This window comes from Centroberyx gerrardi, chromosome 5 (assembly GCF_048128805.1).
Source record: "Centroberyx gerrardi isolate f3 chromosome 5, fCenGer3.hap1.cur.20231027, whole genome shotgun sequence".
NCBI lineage: Eukaryota > Metazoa > Chordata > Actinopteri > Beryciformes > Berycidae > Centroberyx > Centroberyx gerrardi.
Genome location: NC_136001.1, coordinates 10623211 through 10644461, shown reverse-complemented (window position 1 = coordinate 10644461; position 21251 = coordinate 10623211). Strand labels below are relative to the sequence as shown.

General features: G+C 41.1%; 1 protein-coding gene across 1 annotated transcript; it reads left to right on the top strand.

Annotated features, from left to right (window-relative positions):
- The first annotated feature begins 4939 nt into the window (after positions 1–4939).
- lrrc38b (leucine rich repeat containing 38b) lies at positions 4940–19466 on the top strand. Its single transcript, XM_071921011.1, has 2 exons — positions 4940–5567; positions 19219–19466. The coding sequence occupies exons 1-2, from the start codon at positions 4940–4942 to the stop codon at positions 19464–19466; spliced, it is 876 nt and encodes a 291-aa protein (XP_071777112.1).
- Positions 19467–21251: the final 1785 nt, after the last annotated feature.

The window sequence follows — 21251 nt, the reverse complement described above, 5'->3', positions numbered from 1 at the left end:
AAGGCCACCCGTGCGTAAAACTAAAAAAAAAGTAGTGTCGAAAAAAATGCAAATTGCCATATTTGGAGCGGCAGCACTGCGAACACTGGACATGTCACATTATATGGTTTTGTTTTTAATCTTTGAATCAGTTCAATTGTGCAATTTTACCTTTATTTACAATAACACGGCATGCGTAAAAGCATATTGGATATATTTGGAGAGGGAAGCACTGAACACATGGCACATTCACCATCGTTTTTGACAAGAAGGTGACGAGGGGCGTATTTATAGTCATTTGCATAGTTAATTCTGGGAGGAGACAAGGCGGGGTGAGAGGCTCGTGCATGTGAGCTCAATTTCACGTTGATTGGGATGTATACAGGAAAGGTGTGCAGGACCTGGCGTGCGCACAGTTTTATACATCTGAAAATTTCTGTGCGTACGTACTTTTCAAGTTTTGTGAGTACGCCATCTTTCAGTATGAAATCTACGCAGTCTTTTATAAATGAGGCCCCAGCCCCTCCAAATTCTACGTTTATCTTTCATTGCGTTTCAGATTCTCAGCAGCTGTCATACCCAGAATGCACGTTGGCTACGTTGGCGGTGAACGCACGCGCACCGCGAGGGGAACCGTCAGGGCCTATTATATTCTAAAAAATAATATTTAAAAAGTCATCAGTTCTTATTTTATTTTATAAATAACGAACAGTCCCTAAGAACAAACAAAATTACTGTTTTAAGCTTTTACACAGACTTTCACCTTTCAAGTTTGTGCATTATATAATCAAACATAGGGCTAGATGATTCAAAAGTAAAGTAACATAAAATAAACACTCACGTTATGCACCTTTTCTCCTCTTCACGTGCTTTTGCGGGAGAAGTATTATGGCTATTCCAAAGCTTTTGCTGCTCTGAAAGCCAAACCAACGTTACTTTCTTTTGGGCATCCGTATTGTTACCTCAACCATTTGAATGCTCTCAGTAGCGAAGTAGGAACTTCCAACTGTGACATTTCCCAGTTGTCTTGAACGTACCATGGCACAGCGCCTACACAGATCGACAGAAAAAGGTTACCGCCCACAAACGTCCCAAACACAGCAAACACAGGCAGGGCAGGCAGAAGGGCGGAGACTCGCCAGTCATGGGTATTTTTATAGATTGCCAGTCCAGCGAAGTGGTTGTGGAGTGTGGTGATTTAAAAACAATTTAAAAAGTAAAATCCTGCATAGTATGCCTTTAATCATTTGTGAATGTAGGCGTAATGTGCCTGGCTGACAAACGAGCTAGCAGACAAAAGGTCTACTAGCCCTGTACAAATAGATCTATTTTCAGGCTGTTTTACACTGGAAAATTGTAGTCAAGAGACTCACAGGATCACATTAGGGGACTGAACATCTGCATGAATACCCTCAGCAACAGAGTGGCCATTACACATGCAAGTACCAGTGCTCCAGTTGCATTTCAATGTGAAAACCTCCATTTTAACCCAGTATCTCTGCTCTAGTCCAATTCATCCTGAGCTAGCTGGGAATTAATCAGCTGACACAACCAGGAATGAGGAAATGTGTTGTTTTGTTTACCTGAGCCTTTTCAGAGAGAAAATGTTCCTCTAGTTACATGCTTGCCAGCTGTGAGCGTCTTGACAAATGAAAATATAACTATAAAAAATAAAATAAAATTACCAATTATAGCTCACTGCCACAACTAACGTTAGTGCTAACATACACTTAGCAAGGTCTACTGCGGTAACATTACCTCAGCAAAGGATTAAACCCACTTTATAATGAAGAAGTCCAACAAACAACATGCAGGGTGTCCATCTACAGATCCCTTATTTCATTCGGGCTAATGATAGAGGATTTAATCTGAAGAACAATGATCCAATCCATGTTTCTATCATGTATAGTTCAAAAGTTATAAATGATTACATCTTAGCACATTTAACAAAATGATCAAATTAATCCCACTGCTGCCTGTAATCAGAAAAATGTCATTTTCATCCCACACTGTAACATCACAAATGCAGATATCTAGGACTGTCTTCTAAATTATTCACTGCAAGTAGACAAACCAAGCGATCATTCAGCTTTTCAACCCATGTTTCAATAATACATGGACAAGCTAATATTCTTTCTGAAAACCAGTAAAAAACATGAAAAATCAAGTCAGACATCAGAGCTGATAAAAAAAAAAGCATCCTCCTTTTTTTTTTTTTTTACTTTATTTGATAGTTGACAGTAGAAAGAGACAGGAAGGATGTGGATTGTGATAAAGATCCCAGGCTAGATTACCCAGTATGCGTTTTAGCCAACTGGGATGTCCTATAGCTGATAGTATTTAGTCTTCAATTATGTTGTCTCTTAAAAAAATTGATTTAGACCGCATCTTCGCCAATCACTAAAGAAAATCGACAGCTGAATCTCTACTACAGCGGCAGTGACATGAGGAGGGGCAGAAATTCACCTCAGCTGACTGTCAGGGACAAAGCGTAACAATTATGAATTAAGACAGTTGTGTTGTCCTTTTCCATCTCATATGAGGCTCTCCTTCACCATGCTAGATCAGACAAAACTCAGCAGAGACCAACTGCATCATCACTGCTTTGCCTCTGTAAGAGAGTTCATTATTTGGCATGAAAAGGAAACACGTCAAACCTTCCATGAGACAGCAAATATTTAGGCATAGTACAGGCAAGAACAGTAAAACCACTACAAGGAATGATCGTATTAAGACGGAAACTTGAAACGTGTTTGCAGGAAACAAATTAACTTGTCTTAGCTTTTAGTGGTTTTAATATTTTTTAACCAAAATATGCTGTCTCTTATCAAATCGTCCTTTGTTGTTTTGATGAACAAGCTGCTCTGTTGCCTGTAGTCAACATCACTGGTGTGAGTAACAGCAGACTCATCTCACTTCAGTGGATGCCTCCAGCAAAGACTGGAAATATTAGATTACCTGTGATGAAGTGTGTTAGATCTTGTTGTCTACTGCCTGGTTATTATGGTACTGCTTGAATAACAAAATACAATGTCGTGTGTGTGTGTGTGTCTGTAATTGCGAGCGTGTGTGCACACTCTGAATCTGTGTGTAAATCTATTAATATATCAATTTCTCAAAGTCAATATGTGATGTTGCACAATTACCATGACAGTGAGTGAGTTGTCAGTGTCTCTGACAGGACTATTTTCTACCAACCAAACAAAGCACTTCAAAATTGTATTCTACCCTTGTCTCCGAAAGCCTCTTTCATTGACCCAGTGCAACAACCTTGGTCTAATTGCATTAACCTGTTGCAACAAATCCCATTTGGGAAATTCAATTCACTTTCTGAATTAAACATTTTCCCTCCATTACTGCTTTGAGAATCATGGCACTTCTGTGTTTTACTATCGGAAATATACGTGGTCATAAAAAATATATACGGACCGGAGAATGGACTGTTAAAAGGCTCTTTGTTCAATCTGACAGGTGACCTGCTGTGGCACGGCATCACCAGCATAACATAACAGAACGGACTTAATGTGCTGACGCTGGCTTTGTAGAAAAAAAACACAAGGATGAAGGTTCACGCTGCAGTTTTTAAAAAGGTCACTGTTGTGAGTTTTCTATTTGCAGAGATAACTAATGAAGATTCTCCCATGGGCAGGTTGTGTAATCCTGCCTCTGTTTGACAAGATAGTCTCTAAAATTGTGATGTAACCAAACCAGTGAGGCTTACTGTGAAATGTCTTGTTATTGTCAACTGGGATTACAAGGCAGGTGAAAAGGTGAAACACGATTGTAGGGAAAGCAAAGAGAATGTAAAAAGTCCTTAACATAATTTGATTCAATAGTTGTAAATTGTTTTAGGACACACATCTCAAAAAAAAAAAAATATATATATGTGATAAATATATGACTGTTATATTTATGATTTTTCCAGATGTAAACGATCCTCATTTCTTCACACTATAGGAAGTGACATCACATGTTGACAACATGGTTCAGGCACGCCTCCGTGGAAATGAGGAGAGGGGAGAGGGCATGAGATAAACCGTGGCACATTCAGAGACTGACATTGGATTGGCATGGCTGTGTGCAGCGCAGGACTGCGATCTGCATGCATATGGCTCCTGTCTGGACATTTGGATTCTTTCTCCATAGCAACAGAGCTTTGATCCCCAGCTGGACAGTGTATTATTGAGCTCCGCTCTGCCTTCACAGCATGTTGCAGAGCACTGGGAGATAGAGAGGGAATAAGAGAGGGGGGGGGGGGAACCTTACCATACACTTCAGCGATGTTCTGTGGGCTTCTCTCTTCTCTCTCGTTTTAGACCGTCAGGCTTTCCCACACAGAAACCTGGGACTAATGGAGGGATGCAACGATTTTACTCTTCACTTGTCATGCTTGAATCACCCCTCCGTGTATCCTTTTGTGTCAGAGACCCTAGTGTCTTTGTCTGTCACTGCCGCCAGATCGACTGTGGGGTAGCGTGGCGGACAGAACCCCCTCATCAGCCCCCCTCTCCCTTCTCTGTGCCCCCGGCTTCTCATCACTCCCAGCTCGCTCGTGTCTATTTACCTCCGTTAAGCTACCCTCCCCTCTCTGTTAAGCTCCGTCTTTCTTGCTCTCCCTCTGCCTACTGCTCGCTATCTCCCTCCCCTCGCTCCTTCAAAGCAAGCAGTCTGCTATTCTATCCAGGCTGCTTGCTACATGATCTCTTGGAAAACAGTGTTCGCCGCTCCTCTCTCGCCGCTCAGCTCCTGAGCCCTTCCAGATTTCCATCTCGACAACGGCAGGATGCTCCTCCACAAGGATTGATCCCCCTCCTCCCCCTTTCACTCTCCCCTTCCCCTCCCCTCTCCTAATCTCCTGCCCTCTGACCCTCTCCCCCTCTTTCTCTATCCCCACCCACCCCCTCCTATTCGTCCTTACCCCAAGCCTCTGTTCCCCCTAACTCATTTCACCCCCTTGACCATGTTGCCATGTGTCTGCTGGCTCCAACTTCTCCTCATCTTGCTGTCCTCTGTCTTACGGACCCGGGGGGAAAACTGCCCAGCAACCTGCCTGTGCCCAGACCCTCACACCGTGGACTGCAGCGGCCGCGGACTGACCCGTCTACCCGATGAGATCCCCTTGGATGTGCGCAGGCTCTTGCTGGCGGACAACTGGATACCCCGCATCCCCTCAGACTTCCTGGTTCTGTACAGTGACTTGGTCTACCTGGACCTACGGAACAACTCTCTCTCCCACATAGAGCCGGGGACGCTCAGCACCTCGTCCAGGCTGGTCTTCCTGGACCTGGGCAGCAACAATCTGACTGAGATCCCCAAAGGGACGTTCGGGGAGTCCCGCAGCCTGATCAAACTCCGTCTGGGCAACAACCCGTATTTGAGTTTGGTCAATGAGGATGCTTTCCTGGGCCTCACCTCCCTGAGAGAGCTGGAGCTGGAGCGCAATGCACTGTCTACCCTAAAGGTGGGGGCACTGAGTCAGTTGCCCTCCCTGCGGGTGGTGAGGCTTGAGGGCAACCCCTGGGTGTGCAACTGCAACTTTGCCAACCTGTTCGCATGGCTGATGGAGAACAGTCACAAGCTTCCTAACGGTAAGTAATGTTGTCTGGGAACCGTTTGCTTCCAGTGTGCCTGACACAAATAAAGCGTATCTCAGCACAACATACATGATATTATGTGTAAATCCTTTGCCATGCCGCTGCTCCAGTCTATTTGTGTTTTCCCTGTAGAAGAGGGAACCCCCCCCACCTCCCCTCCCCTTGTTCTAATTTTGTCTCTTTCTTCCTCCACCCCCATAGCCTATAGTGTGAGAGACCGAGTGTAATAAGAGACAATGAGATTTGCTTGGAAGGGAAAACTATGGGGATGCTTTGAAATTAAGCTTGATTCAATTCAAAATTCAAAGTGAAGCACCATCTGAACAGCTTGCGCATTTCATTATCCACATGAAATATTATATATCAAATATTGGCATCTATCCTGCATGATGATCTGTTATCCTTACAGCAGATCCATCAATTGATGCCTATGTTTATATAATACAACAATACCATGAGTACATGCATTTTATAATAGGTTTCCCCAGGGAATCAAACCTCTAATCCTAGCCCAGTGTTAGTGTCATGCTCTATCCATTTAGATATATAGCACCATAATAATGGAGTATGATATTGCCTCTGTCTACCATTGTGATTCAGCCTGGAGGGGTGAGTTAGGTAACAGGACTGAAGTTTTGTCGTGTGTGTGTGTGTGTGCACGCGCGTGCGTACATCAGCCCTATCCCATTGTCTCAGGCAAACACTCTCTCAATGTGTGCATGCAAATCTGGGGAACAACAAAAGACAAAGGGGATCACCATGTTCCTACAGAAGTATTATACAGTGGGTAAAATCTGCTTACATGGAGATGATTCGTCTCAACATCCAAAGCCAGTGTTTCCCATTGTGGGATGCTAGATTTGTCCTGGGTGAGAGACAAAGCGTCACAATTGTTTAATTCTGTGTTAATTTCTTCCGATTCACTGCAGACAACAGAATATCTTAAACATCTCTCTCAGAAATGTTCCCTTTTTTGACAAATCTGTATTATTATTTGTTTTATTCAGTGGGACAAGGTCACCCTTGTGTGTATTATTGATAGCGTCCTTCACAACACAGAGGACACAACAGCAGTTATCTAATAAGTACAAGCCAGCACATGTGGCAGCCAAGGAGGCAAAAATAAATAGAACTGACAGTCCAGCCACTCATCACTAGTAGCTCGTGCTGTAATCATATTCGGATGAGAGAGTAGATTGAACGCATTACTTGAGTTTGACTTGATCTGAGAATATAACATGAATGTGGCTCACAACACTATGAGCACGTATAGGCTTTATTTTAAAAACATTCATAATTCAGCTGATGAATACATCATATTCTGGTACAGGTCAGTGTGTGAAAAGGTCTATAGATAAGGAGTGGGCACATCTATTGCTGTCACTGATCCAAGGTTGTTCTGGGTGTGAAATGTCAATCTTTATACATACATGCAAAAGATATTAACATTATTTGTTCTTTGTCCATTGACAAACAGAATTGTAAATGGCCTTCGTCTTAAGGATATGATTCTTTGGGATGTGAGAAAGGATTACATCTCCTCGACATAAAATCTAAAATGCAAGCAAAAGGGATAAAAGCTGGCAACCAGCCCAGTCAACCTAACCAGATGAGACCGGCTAAACATTACAACCCCTGGATGTGGACGTCAATCAATGTCTCATACTGTGATTTTGACTGTGGAGATGTAATCGATTTTCTATTATGCTGAGGTTTTCATAGCGTATATTGTTTTGCTGATTTACAAATGAAATTCAAAGAACAAACTTAAATCCGGCTAGCTGTACTTTTGCTGGCAGTAGCTTTAATTCAGCTCCTCACACACACTGGCCGGGTGTTGCAAACTGCTGACAACTAACAAAAGCAAACTCCTCACACATTTAGGCCATGGTGTACTGTGCTATTGATACTGCTCTCGCTCTCCTCTCCAGTCTTTCTGCATGTGCCCCGAAAATAGACAAGTTTGGGCCTGTGAGGAAGAGAAGTTAATAAACTGGCAAGAATACCTTATTCCCCCTAGTAAGAGGCTGCAAATGCATTCATCACGGGTTCTCAGTGTTGTCAACTGCAAGGCATAATGAATTGCATTAGCAGTGCTGGCCAAGCAGACATCAACAGCAAACAAGAAGCCAAGGGCCTAGCCAAGCTGCTGGCATGGCTGCCAACTGGGCCCACTATATACACACTCTCAAATTGAGTTAGTAATGTGTATCTCACCTCATATACAGCTCTTATAGCACCATCAGTGAGTGATTGCTTTCTGACCCCAGAGACGAGACCACCAGGCTGGGCAAAACACACTCACACACACGTAAACACACATTTATATGGATTATGTGTGTGTGTGGGGGGGGAAATCAGCATTCTCCATATGATCGTTTGTGGAGGATATATTATTATGCTCTGGTCTTAAACTACCAGAGGTGAGTAGAATGTACTTGGCAATGCTAATAATGCTGGAACTCTGGACCAAAAAAACATTTTAGCAAAAGGAATAATAACTGTTTGTCATCTTTGGCTGCTCTCTTCTAAGACAATGCAAATTACTTCTGTAAGGGTCAGAGAGGACAAAAAAATCTTGCGCTGAACTGAAAATATCTTCCAAAACAATTCCCTGTCTTCCATTATGTACTGTATAATTTATAAACGATTTGTTTTGTGTCTTTCGGGTCTACTGCAACATTTTCTCTGACAGCCAGCAAAGACAGCAGATAGTTGAAATTAAAACCTGCATGCTGGCATTTGTCTTAGTGTGTGTGAATGTATAGTATGTGTATAGTATAGTATGCCTCAATTGTTTTCTAATATGTCAATCACATATATTGGGTCTTAAATCACTGGACTTAATCTATACTCTTATTGCAAAACATTTGGATACATAATATCTTATGGATATATACTCTATGTATTCTCACTAAAAATGAATCAATGAGAAACAGCTTAACAACATAACTACTAAAATGGCTACATGAGTATGAATGCATGTACTATTTAACCAGAATCAAATAATCTAATAATAGGAATTAAAATCCCTAAATTCTGTGTTGTCCCACAGCAAATTTTCCTAGATAATGCGTCTGAAGGATTTTACTTGAATGAAATGAAGCAATACTTTAAATCAACATTTTGCTTTGGTAGAAAGCGCACCTCTGGGGTCCCACCACTGCCGGCATTCACGCTTCTTTATTCAGGCGTTTTATCAGTCATTTATAATTTTTATTATCAGTAAATTGAAGCAGACAAAACCATTTCTTGAAACCACTGACACGTATCAAAGAAAAAACAAGAAAATACACCCAATGTTCACAGTGTAATAGTTTATATATGTGCTCGAAATATAAATTTATGGACTGTTGAAAGCAAGTGAGTGCTATCAGTGGAGGCCCCAAGGGCAGCCAGTATTTGCCGTTCACTGTTTATGAAACCATAGTGCATTTGTGTAGTAAAAAATGAGAATTAACAACCATCACACCTCTATAAAAGCCCAGTGTTTATCCTCCAATATAAGCTGCCCTTGGGATCCACTGTCACCACTGGCACTCAGGACTTTTTCCCCACCGACAAAATATGAATTTTAGACGTTTAGAAGTTATCAGAATCAAAGTGGTGCTTACTGCAGTTCCCCAGAGCAGCCGGTTTTGATAGTTGACCATTCATTATCTCCTGTAGAGGAATGTGGACTTTCACTACAGTACTGCAAGAGTGTGCAGTCTCGCACAGAGTCTGTATGGATCCCAGGATCATTTAAAAATTGACTGTTGAGCAAACAGAAAGTAGCAGGGAGGATTATACTGAGTTGGATCCAGGAACGCGGCCGGTTCACACGGGCATCATACTGGCAGACCTAATTAACATAATGACTGAGCTCTGGATAGGGGGGAAATGTGATGACCTATTCTCTGGAACACCGTATTGGAAGTGTTACACAATAACAGATGGACACTCATTAGTGAATGAGGTTGACTTGATAAGCTTCTCAATATGTATCAACCCTAACAACCGTCATCCGTGTGGGTGTTTCATCCTAATGTCTCATTCATCATGGAACAAAATCAATTACAGAGCCAAAAATTGCTGTTTGAATTGTACATCCACTTGGCCTTTCTTGCAACGCACTGTAAAATATGACAGGAGCTGAATAACTGACTAGAAATCTGCAGCCAATTTAAAATTTGTCAATAACTCATGCCAAAAACGTATTCTAATTATATTTTAGAAATCATTTTCAGGTATCTACGGTTCCCTGCATAATAGCCTGCGTAATGTAACAGCTGCAGTATACCCAATTCCCATCCCATTTTTCACATCTTGATTTCCCCTGTGATTTTGAGTTCACAAAGCAGCACACTTTTCTGTTTGCATAACATTGATTACTGCGGGTCAGTGTGATGAGTGGGTGGACGATGCTTAAAATTCTGGAAGTTTTGGGATCAAATGAACAGCTCCCTGACCGCATGACTGGTTTTAACATGCGCAGTGTGGTGGTCCGAAATTATTATACCGTATAGCTGAGTTTGACTTTCAGATTGATGTGTGTAAGAGAAAATGCAGACAGGAGTATTGCTGCAAAGCGATCATACTGCATGATTTAAAAAAGGAAAAAAAAACAATCAGCCAATTAATAAACACAAACTGTCTGGCCCTTTATAATTGGGCAGTTGTCCTTTGTGTTTAGGTAAGTTCTTCTTGCCACCAATCAGGTCCATAAATGTTTGATCGGAGGGATGAGTGTAAACATGATCCACCGCTGTCTCCAGTGCTCTTGGGTTAAGGATGAACAAAGGCCATGTATAATTCAGAGTGACACAGTTCTACGGCACATTGGCCAGGGTAATTGGAGCCAGAGCTGCCTACAGGGCAGGGCAGGCCAAATCCCATGGGAGACGGAGGCTGAGGCCCGACGTGGCACTGCTATCAACACTAGTCATGACCTGTACAGTTCCACTACAGAATAGCAGTTCATGTGACAGGGTCAAAGTCTGAATTTTCCTTCACAGCCTATCGAGTTGCTCCCCGGAGACCTGTTACCACACACTGCATGAGCGGCCCTGAAAATATGATGCCGCTGCCCGGCACTACATGGCGCACACATGATGCTATTGCCCTGCATTACTTGCTATCTTTGCTGCCCTATGGGCATGTGATGAGAAAATATCCATCCCATTAACACAAGCTGACAGCTTCTTTTACCTTGGCCTAATTTAATGTTTATTTAAAGTTGGGAAGTGAGAGAGAGTGCTGGCAAGGGAGAGCGGAGTGAGAAAAGGTGGACAGAATTACACTGCATGAAGGCATGAGCTGCTGCATGTGTAAGCTGGATTTATCTGGGAGATATAACCTGCACACTGTTAGCTGTTTTATCACCGTTAATTGTGACGACAACAGATAGACAAGCTGCTTTTTACTGTGATGATAAAACGGTGGAAAGGCAGCAAATAGTGTCAACAATCCTCTCCTGTGTTTGGGAATGAGCCATTTCCTGTGTGTGCATTTGCGCTTTTGTGATGAGACATTTTGAATATGCCTATGGTACAGTGATGTCAGTGAGGCTCCACGCAGTAGGAAAGCCCTCCTGAATGATTCACCCTCACCCCCACTGTCACATGAATGCTTGTCACTTTGCGCATTCACACATTCTCCTCCTCTCTGTTTGCTCCGTCTCCTACTCTTGCTTTCTACTTGTGAATCTCTTGCCATGTTTCCTGCAGACTCCTCAGACTTCCCTCAGACGCTTTCTGTGATTGCAGCTGAATAATTCACCCATCTTTCTGTAATTATGTCTGTCTGGTTCGAATTTCTTCCATCTACTGAGTATAGGACTTGAGTGGCACATTCATCCAGTGTAATACTATGGGGAGAGGGCTGTCACTACTGGATTCCCTGACAGATATAGAGATAAGACTCATTCCAAAAGAGTGTTCAGACAACACCTGTGATTTGGGGAATCAGAAGCAGACTTCAGCATAAATGCCAACTTATGCAAGAAGCTAGACTGTGGTGATTTTGCCAATGCTATCAGTGCAGAAATCAATCAGGACAGGTGGTGTGGTGTTGAGGGAGGGAGGAGAAACAAGCCTCCGATATCAGTCTGCCACAGCGAGGTGGATCAATCACGGCTGAGACAGGCCGAGCGTTACCAGCAGATAGCCTATCCTTAGGCTGGCTGTAATCCTAAATGTAATCCATCAACTGTCCACACCAGGCATGTAACATACCCTGTGTGGGTCGACATACCTGATAGTGCGAGGGCATGATTTGTGCCACATTGTACTGTATCATATTCCAGCATCACGCTTTGTGGTCATGGCGGTGCTTGGGAGTCATTTTTGGAACTCCTGGATAGGTTTGGACTCATATATCAGTTTGCCAATATATCAGGCTGATATTGACCCTTGATTATCAGATAGATAGATTTCAGATAGCCATGCTGTCCACTGCCAATATGGTGGAGGTTCCTCCCTGAACACAACTACATAAAGCCGCCCAAAAAAAATCCTTTAAAATGTCAATGAAATATTATTTTCTTTTCACATTTTTAGTTTTTCATTTATTTATTCACTTATGTGAAATGTAACCCAGAGTTTCCCCTACCACTGAAATGGTTAAATGTAAAGATATTGAATATTGGCAAAAAATATTGTCTATCGGCAGCTTTAATACAAAAATATCGGCATTGTCCTTCAAAAACCTGTAACAATTATTCATTCTTGACATTTTACAGTCTGTTGACAGTGGAGAAAGACAGATACTGTACGTAAAAGTCAACATGGCTAATATCAAGGCAGGATTACAAAAATACAGGACAGATGTTTAGAATTGGTTCACAGATGAGAAATGTCTGATTTGCATATGAACCTACACCCAGGAGATGATTGTATAACCTGCAAGTGTGTTTTTCCCCACATAGTCTCGCCTCTCGTGTGTGTCTAGTTGTGACTATGCAGAAATCACTGGTTTACATCTAGACAAAAGAAACAAGGGTGATGTCAAAGCCTCAGCAACCTTGTGTATTTTTGTTAATTTCATGTCAGAATTACATAAGAAGGGTTTTTTTCGGGCATGACAGACTAAAGCTTATGTCATGAAGAGCAAAATAATAAACAACAGGAAAAAGAGATGCTTAACTTGAGACAATATTCACTAAAAAAGGTCTGAACATGCTCTGTAGATGAGAGATTTCCACATTTTGTTACAGATGTTTTTTTGTGTTTTGTTTTTTTTGTAATACTGAGAAACTAGCATTATGGTGTTTGAACCAGAAGATTCCACTTTTGGCCAAATACCACAGCTGTTCAGTAATTCCCCCCCCCCCCCCCCCCCCCCCCCATTTTCAAACAGTGTAATGAGTCTGTGGCCTTTCCTATTGTGTAATTCCAGTGCGTAACTGTAGCAAGAGTGTGGCGGCACTGAAAATCCATCTCTCCTGGCAAATTGTGTGTATTTTGCTGCTGTGAATAGGTTTTGGAAGTTGCAATTCAGATAGTCTCAACTTTTATCAATTCAACTGTTGAACCTGAAATCTAGACACAAGTAGACATATGAAGCCTATACTTGTATTGAAATAAATAAGACAGATATGCATAGAAATTTCATATGCATAAACAAATCTAGATTTTGATATTATTAATATTCAAAATGACTAGAAACTAGTAACTCAAAAAGTAATATAAGATCACCACAGGTTAGAAATGCCTCAAAAATCTTAAACATTGTTTGCTCTGTCTATTGGCCTGTTCACTAATTCTACTCTGATCATGATGAATGTGATAATACTGTAACTCCTGCAGGGGCCATATGTTGCCCAGGCAAATCTGAGTCTCCGATGTTATTAATCAAGCTTCTGGGACAGGCAAGACCAGACAGAACCATCTCAGAGGCAAAGGCTAAGTCTCTGAGGTGATGAGTTACTTTGCCATGCAATGAGTGCACTGTGAATATAAATAGTGTCCATTCATCTCAGGCACAAGCAGACAGGACAGGCTCCCCGATATATTGGATTTTCAAGTTTATTCAACTGTAGCAAAGTTTTCTTTTGTCTTTATTATAGTCTGTGGTAATAACGTTAAAGGTAACCTAGAGGTTTTTTTCCACTAAATTTATGATTGTCACTGAATTATAATAAGGGCCATACATTCCATATCTTGTGCGAGCCTCTTTCTACATATTAGCATTTTTCTTTATTTCCTCTCTCTGCTGCTTATGAAGAATAACTTAACAGTCAGCTGCTAACTGGAAGGGATTTTTATTTCTATTTTTTTTTTTTTACAGGGAATTGAGCCCAAGAACTCCCAAATTTTGGAAGCAGATCATTGGGGCTACCTTTTGATACTAGAATAAAAATGTTTACTGTCATTACTACTAATTTCACAGCATTATATTAATAAGTGAATGCCCCGACATCCTGCCCCTACAAAACATTTGTTTACTTTCATCTCAACACTGCTGAGTCGAAATGTAATTTGTAAACAGAACTGATTCTTTTAAAGCGCTATTTGTGAGCCATATGGTTGGTTATGTAACATTATACTTAGAATATTAGAGTTTTATAAACATCCAAATGATGCCACATTGCATGGATAGCAAGTACGGCACTGTGAGAAAAAAATACTCACTGTTTCAGCTCATAATTGTCACGGATGAGATCAACCATCTCTGAATGTATCGTGCTTTGATGTTCTTGTTTGTAAGCCCAGAGGCCAGCAGCTCAAGATTGCCTCTTCAGTAGATTCACATGTTAATGAAACAATGTGACTGAGCTGTTTTCCCACATCCAGCAGGCCATGAATTTGTTTAGATCTCCATCTTCCCCACACATATGATGGAGATCTCTTAGAATGAAAGAGGTCACATCAAAAGGCCAAAGCTGAGCCACCAGAAATTCAAATTCACGTTGCGTGAAGTGTTGTCAATACTGTTGAGAGCTCTGCCTGTCTCCTGCCTGGCTTGCACTCTGTGTATTCAAAGCTTGCATCATGCCAGTAACCAGCATGCTGTTGACTGGCTCCTCCAAGGTCGTTGGTGTTGGCTCTTCATCATTGTAGAGCCTTATTCTCGATGCTGGGGACACTTCCAACTCACTTGATCTGATATTGATCCATGGCCACTTGAGTGGAGTGGCTCCACTCCAGTAGAGCTTGTCCAGTATGTGCTTGATGCATGCTGGTCCTGGCTCTGGTAAGCCCGGTCACGGCCTCCGTGTGCTCTGACAGGAGTAACACAGTCTCTTGAAGATAAACGCACACCAGTGTTAGTGGGGTGCTGGCCCACAGGAACAAAGATTCAAAGTCAAAAATTGTAGCCGCACTCCCATAGCTCCGATGCAGATTCCTTTATTGTCTTAAACCCGCACTAAGCGACTTCTGACCCTATAACCAATCCTGAAACTACCGTGCGCTATGTGGAGATTTCCTTGAGACGTAATGATATAAACCATTATCCACACACGTGGACCGGCTGTGTTGCTGTTTTCACCTCTTTTCTAAAGCTTGTTGTCAAAACCCGGCCCGACTCGAGGCTCACCCCGGCCCATTCACTAGCTTTTCATTTTTTTTTAACTAACTCGTCTCCTCCCTAGGTGTTGAAAAGCAGCGCTCTCCCACATTCCTGAAAAATATCTTGTAATGGTGGAATCGATGAAGCGAGCGAGTAAACGTGATAAACTAGTAAACTTGCTACCTTCCTCTTCACTTGGGGGACATGTAACCTTCAGTGGGAGAAAAATCTGGCAAAGCGAGACTAGCAACCGGCGGCACTTCTCCGTAGGTATGTTTAGCTTAGCTATTAGCCTTTATGCACAGTTTGTCCTTAGTGGCTTCCGTAGTCCAGCAGCTTTGCTGTGCTTTATTTACAAATGTGTTTCGGTTTCTGTCACCCTCTAGCTGTCACCCTCTAGCTGCTACCAGTAGAATTTGAAACTTGATGACTGTGGCAACCTCAATGCAAATTGAACAACGGAACTGTAAACTATAAATTTGTGTGAGGAGTTATTTTTTTCCACAGCACAAGACATGTTGATCAGGGGCCAAATTCAGGTCAGTCAGTCAATCAGTCAGTCAAACAGCACTCTCTCACCTCAACTACATTGAGCTTCCAAAGCAGTGTTGTGTAACAGGTGTGAAAATTATTAAGTTTGCCCAATTTTAAAGAAATGTGATACTGAAAGACAGCTAGACAGTGTATCAATATAGTACAGTGGATATGTTATGTTTTGACATTGGATGAATGATGTGGTTATCCTGATTAATCCAGGATTAATTCCTGGACTGTGGTAATTTAAATGTAATTTAAGTCAACAATAACATATCCACTCTACTATATTAACAGCTACACTCCGGTAGGTTAGCTGTTGCTGCAGCAACAATTGATACTGCACACCTAACTAGGTGTGGGGGGACTGTACAGCATCTGTACTTGTTTATGTATTTGAGTGAGACAGTCCTCTTCCTGTCTGGGTTGAGGCCCGTCGTTTCTGCTGGAAGTCAATTCTGCACAATTCATGGGGAAATGTTCCAAGGGACACAGAATAAACACAAAGAAATTAACACGTAGAATAAACCAATTTTCATGGCGATGGTCTCATTTTTCTTCAGCCATTACACTCTGCTATGAAAATGAATTTTATAATGTGAGAGTATGTAAATATTCTACACATAGGGACTTTAAGTCTCGGTAAAATTTCTTAGTAAAATTTCTAATGATCTGTCAAATATTTAAAATGTAAAAAAACAACACAACCTAAATTTTCTATGAGAGAGTATGGCTGAATACTGTACTGCTGTCTTGTAAATTTTGCATTTTGGCGTGTTTGTGTGTGTGTGCAAGGGTGTGTATGCGTGTGTGTGCGTGTGTGTGTGCATGTGTGTATGCATGTGCGTGTGTTTTGCATTCTCCACTAATTGAATGTTAGAAGAAATGTGAGAATCTGTATCTTGTATTGAGGGATTAGTCTCACTGAGTTTTATCAAGCTCTTCAGTTACAAACCTAATTAATACTGTAGAGAGAGAATGGGAGGAGCATGGATACCAATTCCATTCCATCAGTGATTTCCATTATTTCTTTTTCCACAGTCACTTAACACTTTTGAAGTTGTTTCAAGGTAGTTTCTCAGTAATTTCATTACTTGTAAATGAACATTACAAAACGATTTTATAAGTCGACTCACTTAATATAATCACATTATTTCACCTTGTTAGTTCAGTTTTGTGTTGTAATATTATATTACTTGCTCTAACAGCTAAGAAGCAGATATAATGGCAAAGAGATTATATTTTCAAAGAAATAAATGTACTGATTTGACTCAAAATTAAGGTGGTTCGATGAATGCACAGTATTGAATCGAAAAGTAAGAGGGATTATTGCACTCTTGTATAATAACAGAGCATGTTGTAAATTGTGCTGACTATTGAGCAAAGACGCAGAAGTGATGTACATGTGCAGTATCTCTGGAAAGTATCCACCCACGTTGATAAGGCCTCCTCTCTGCCCACCTATGAGTTAACATTCACATCAATATGTCTAGCTTTTTCATCCTGCCATAGGGAGGCAACTTACTGTATAGTTTATCCTGCCAAATGTTGGCAAAATTACAAGTATGAAAATAATGTGTTATATATCACTCATAGAGCTTCTGCAACTGCACTGCGTAAAACATGTGACTGAAAAGTGATTTAAAAGATTGTAGTCCACAAGGTTGTCAGTAAAACTGGGTGTTCACATGAATGAATGAATAAATGAATGAGCACACTACCTGTTATATAATTTGCCATGATATTCAAAGCAAAGAGCATTCTCATGTGATTGGATTTACAACTCTCCCAACGCAACACTGAATGCCTTTTACCCGCAGTGGTGATACAGTATAATTCATTGCTACAGCCCGTATTATTCACCCAGCATTGTCATGATTTATACCCATCAGCACAATGCAGCCATACCAACAGAATGAGAGATATTATAGCTTTAAAACTGAACATGTGTAAGTGCCTGGTCTCCTGAAATTGTGTGAAATGAGCACGATGTCTTAAAATGCAACTATGTGAGAGAAATACATTTTTACCACCACGAAAGGATTACGTGAAGGAGGCATGACTAGAAATAGGTAGTAGTCTGACATTGAACTAGTCCGGTGGATGGGCATCTGTCTTCAACTCCGATGACCCAAGTTCAATTCCCAATTTAAACCAAGGAGATTTTTACTGTTAATTTTTAGCTAAAGTTTTTCTTATTTAACCATGGCCAAAGCTTTAACCTTAACCAAATTGTTTTAGTTGCCAAACATTAAGCAAAGCTTTAGTTGCCTAAACCTAATCCTAAACCCTGTCCAGATTGTGGTGGAGGAACGTAATGTTCACATAATTTGTGTCCACAATACGCCTACATGATCTGCGTTTCAGAGTTCGTACTCATTTCACAAAATTTTATGAGACTGTCCTGAACAGTGATCTATGGGCGACGTTATCTGAATCAATAATCATGACTGGGAAAAGGTCCTTTTCCCGGAAGATGTAGTGCAAGACGTGTCTCCACCAACCAACAAGGAACTACCCTTGAAATCCAATAAGCCTTTGTCAAAGTGCTTTTCCGTTTAAATGATGTCTGAGCAATAAACTATCTGAAAGTGATAGGGACACCGGAGAGCATGACTCACTGATTTATCATTCTTTCATCTGCTGATGAGTTTGGTCAAGGTGCCCCTGCCTCAGACAATGCCTTTACTGATGTATCAGTAAAATTTTGAAATGTAACCAGGAGTCAAATTTAATAAAGAAGTGCATGCATTCCAAAACAGTTTTTCCTTGTGCTCTTGGGGGTTTGAATTACAATAATTTAAATGAAAGTTTACTTTTATGCCCTGACCAAAAAAACATCAGAATCAGAATTATTTTTCTTGCCATGTACTGAAAGAAATTTGTCTTGGTGGCAATGGCATAGAGATATATCCAGAACTGTTATACTGACACATGGTACAAGGACAATAGGGCTTCACATACAGTGGAAAAGGACAATTCAACACACATGGTATAGACATACAATAGACCACATACAGTAAATGGTTGACTATATCACTACTGCACAAATACTGAACATTAAAAAAGACTTTTCACATTACAATATATTGACCTTATCCCATGGCGGCCATTTTGAACTTGAGCTTTTGTCATTGAACTAGCATTACTTCAATGCATAAGTGAGGACTTCAGATAGGCCTAACATTTATCAAATTACAAGTACAAGTACAACGACTGCTTGAATTCAGCAGGGAAGTTAGCTAGCGTACTGGCTAATTAGCTACTAGCTAGCTATCTGGGCTAGATTCCGGTAGCTAGCTATAGTGGGCCAAATATATGACCTTAAAATGTTCTTGAGATCCATTTGTTTCAAATATGTTTTATGGGGTATCTGTGAAAGGGAAAATGTTTGTCTCATTCCTGTTTGTGTGATGTGCATCTTACACAACAGCAGGACATGGCCAGGTTGTACTTGCTCAGCCAGGTTGTACTTGCTCTTCCGAGTAGAGTTCCCCACCCCGAGTATGACGTACCTTCAAAATGGCCCCATGGGAATAAGGTCTATAAATATGGCATCATTAATTGTATCTTAAGTTCCAGGATAGTCTGTGTAATCTTATGTCCTCTTTCAATGTAGGAGTGGAAGGCATGGAGTGCTCTCTCCCCATGGACGGCAGACGTGTGTCCCTCACCCAGCTCTCTAAGGACAGCTTCCGCGAGTGCCAGGTCACCCTCACCCTGACGGATCTGCTCATCATCATTTTCTCTGGCATCTCGGTGTCTGTGGTGGCCATCATGACCAGCTTCTTCCTGGCTTCAACTGTTCATTGCTTCCAGCGCTGGAGCAAAGGCACCAAGGGGGATGAGGAGGAGAGCGAGGAGTGAGCGGGACTTTGTTTTCAGGGCCTCGCTGGTCCTGCCTCATCCGACAACGAGAGGACAACACAGACAGTATGCACTGTATGTGACAGGTTTCACACCGCTTCCTCCCTGGTGAACATCCAGGATTGGAAACGGTAGGATTTTGCCCTAGTATGGTGGGAGTTGTTTTCTTTGCACATGGATATCTGAAACATGATAACAAAGGACATTCCCAAGACATGAGTCAAAGTCCCAATAAAAATTATTGAGTGCGTTGCTCCACTTGCAAAATTATATTAGAGAATTCCAATTTTGGCAGTGAGAGGCTGTGGCCATCCTTATATGGCCATTAGCTCTTTAATGTAATACACCAGTCTAGAAATGCTAACACCTAATGAGATAAAAAAGAAAAAAAGAAATCAAACTGTTGCTACAGTTCTGTCACATTAGTCTTAGACAAGCCAATAACTTACCGACATCAAATCACATTAGATGTACAGCTTTGGAGTCTGAATTCCCATAAAATGACATCATTCAAAGTTAGCATGACCTTTAAACGGCTGCAGGCTCACAGAGCGTGAATGATTGTCATCGGAGCTTTGTCTGTCGGTGTCAGAAAGAATGTTTGATCTCATTAAAAAGGATGTCATATTGACCAATGTCCTCAGCATTTAGACTGCCTAAAACGTGATACGCTGGCATATCCTGCCATTTACAATGTCTTTTTGGACAGCCTCACTTATTAGCATTCAAAACTGGTTCACAAGCACCGGCAATGGCAAATACTGTTGTTCCTGCTGCATGTAAGATTACAGTGTGACAGAGGTCTCAGTCTAGCAAGAGGGATTGGGGTAATGAGGAAATGTTACACGTCTGACATAGGAAGGTAGAGTTTCCAGTGGGTCTATGCGTTGTTTCAACAGTATATTCATTATATAATCACAAATTTATATACCAAATAAAACAATGTACAGTCAGAGAGATGTTAGACAACCATATAAATCTTCAAGAGGATATATGTTCCTTAGATTGATAACTGTGAACTGTGTAGAAAGATATCCATAGAATATCTATAATCTTGAAAATTATGGCAAATATAGTATTGGCATAGAGTCTATGTAGATCTATTGTGTCAAATAACGCACTTTAAATGGTGAACTTTGTACCTGATTTTGGCAAGCTCCTAATTACACTAAGTGAACTGGTTTTGTCTTCATCTGATCTGCCAAAGATTAGGTTTAGGTAAATGAAAAGGTGCATATAGGGACTTTCATGTGGATATGTTGTGTAGTACGGTACGGCTCCTTAAAGAAGGCAGCAATATAGCCAAATCACACTCTGTGTACACATATTGTACTTGGTGAAACAGTTATGGTCTCCAAAGATTTTAATTTTCTGCAAAACCTGGGTAGCTGACATGATTAAACCAGCTCTCTTACTTGGTTTCGTACATGACAGTCTGACATCTTCATCGCGGATTTGTTTCCTCCACAACAGATATGTGATAAATGAATAAATACATCATGAACTCATGGTCAGATTATTGTCTGTTTTATTAAAGATCTTCCAATACCTTGCATTGAAGCTGCTGATCTAAAATCTCAGAACAGTCTCGTATGGAAACTCTTACAGTATCATCAGCAGTGCACTGAATTTTATGGGTTATTATTCGTTATTTGTTTGTGCATTCTGTATGTTTAAGTCCCCTTTCATTAAGATTTGGAATGCACAAGACTGGATGCTTTGAATATTTTTCCCACCCCTGAACAAAGAAAGGTATATTGCATTGCTTCTCAACATTCTTGTAAG

Excerpts from the sequence above, each read along its gene's own strand:
- lrrc38b (XM_071921011.1), top strand. The coding sequence starts at position 4,940 with ATGTTGCCATGTGTCTGCTGGCTCCAACTTCTCCTCATCTTGCTGTCC. Across the intron at positions 5,568-19,218 it reads CAGTCACAAGCTTCCTAACG|GAGTGGAAGGCATGGAGTGC; the intron begins GTAAGTAATGTT and ends CTTTCAATGTAG.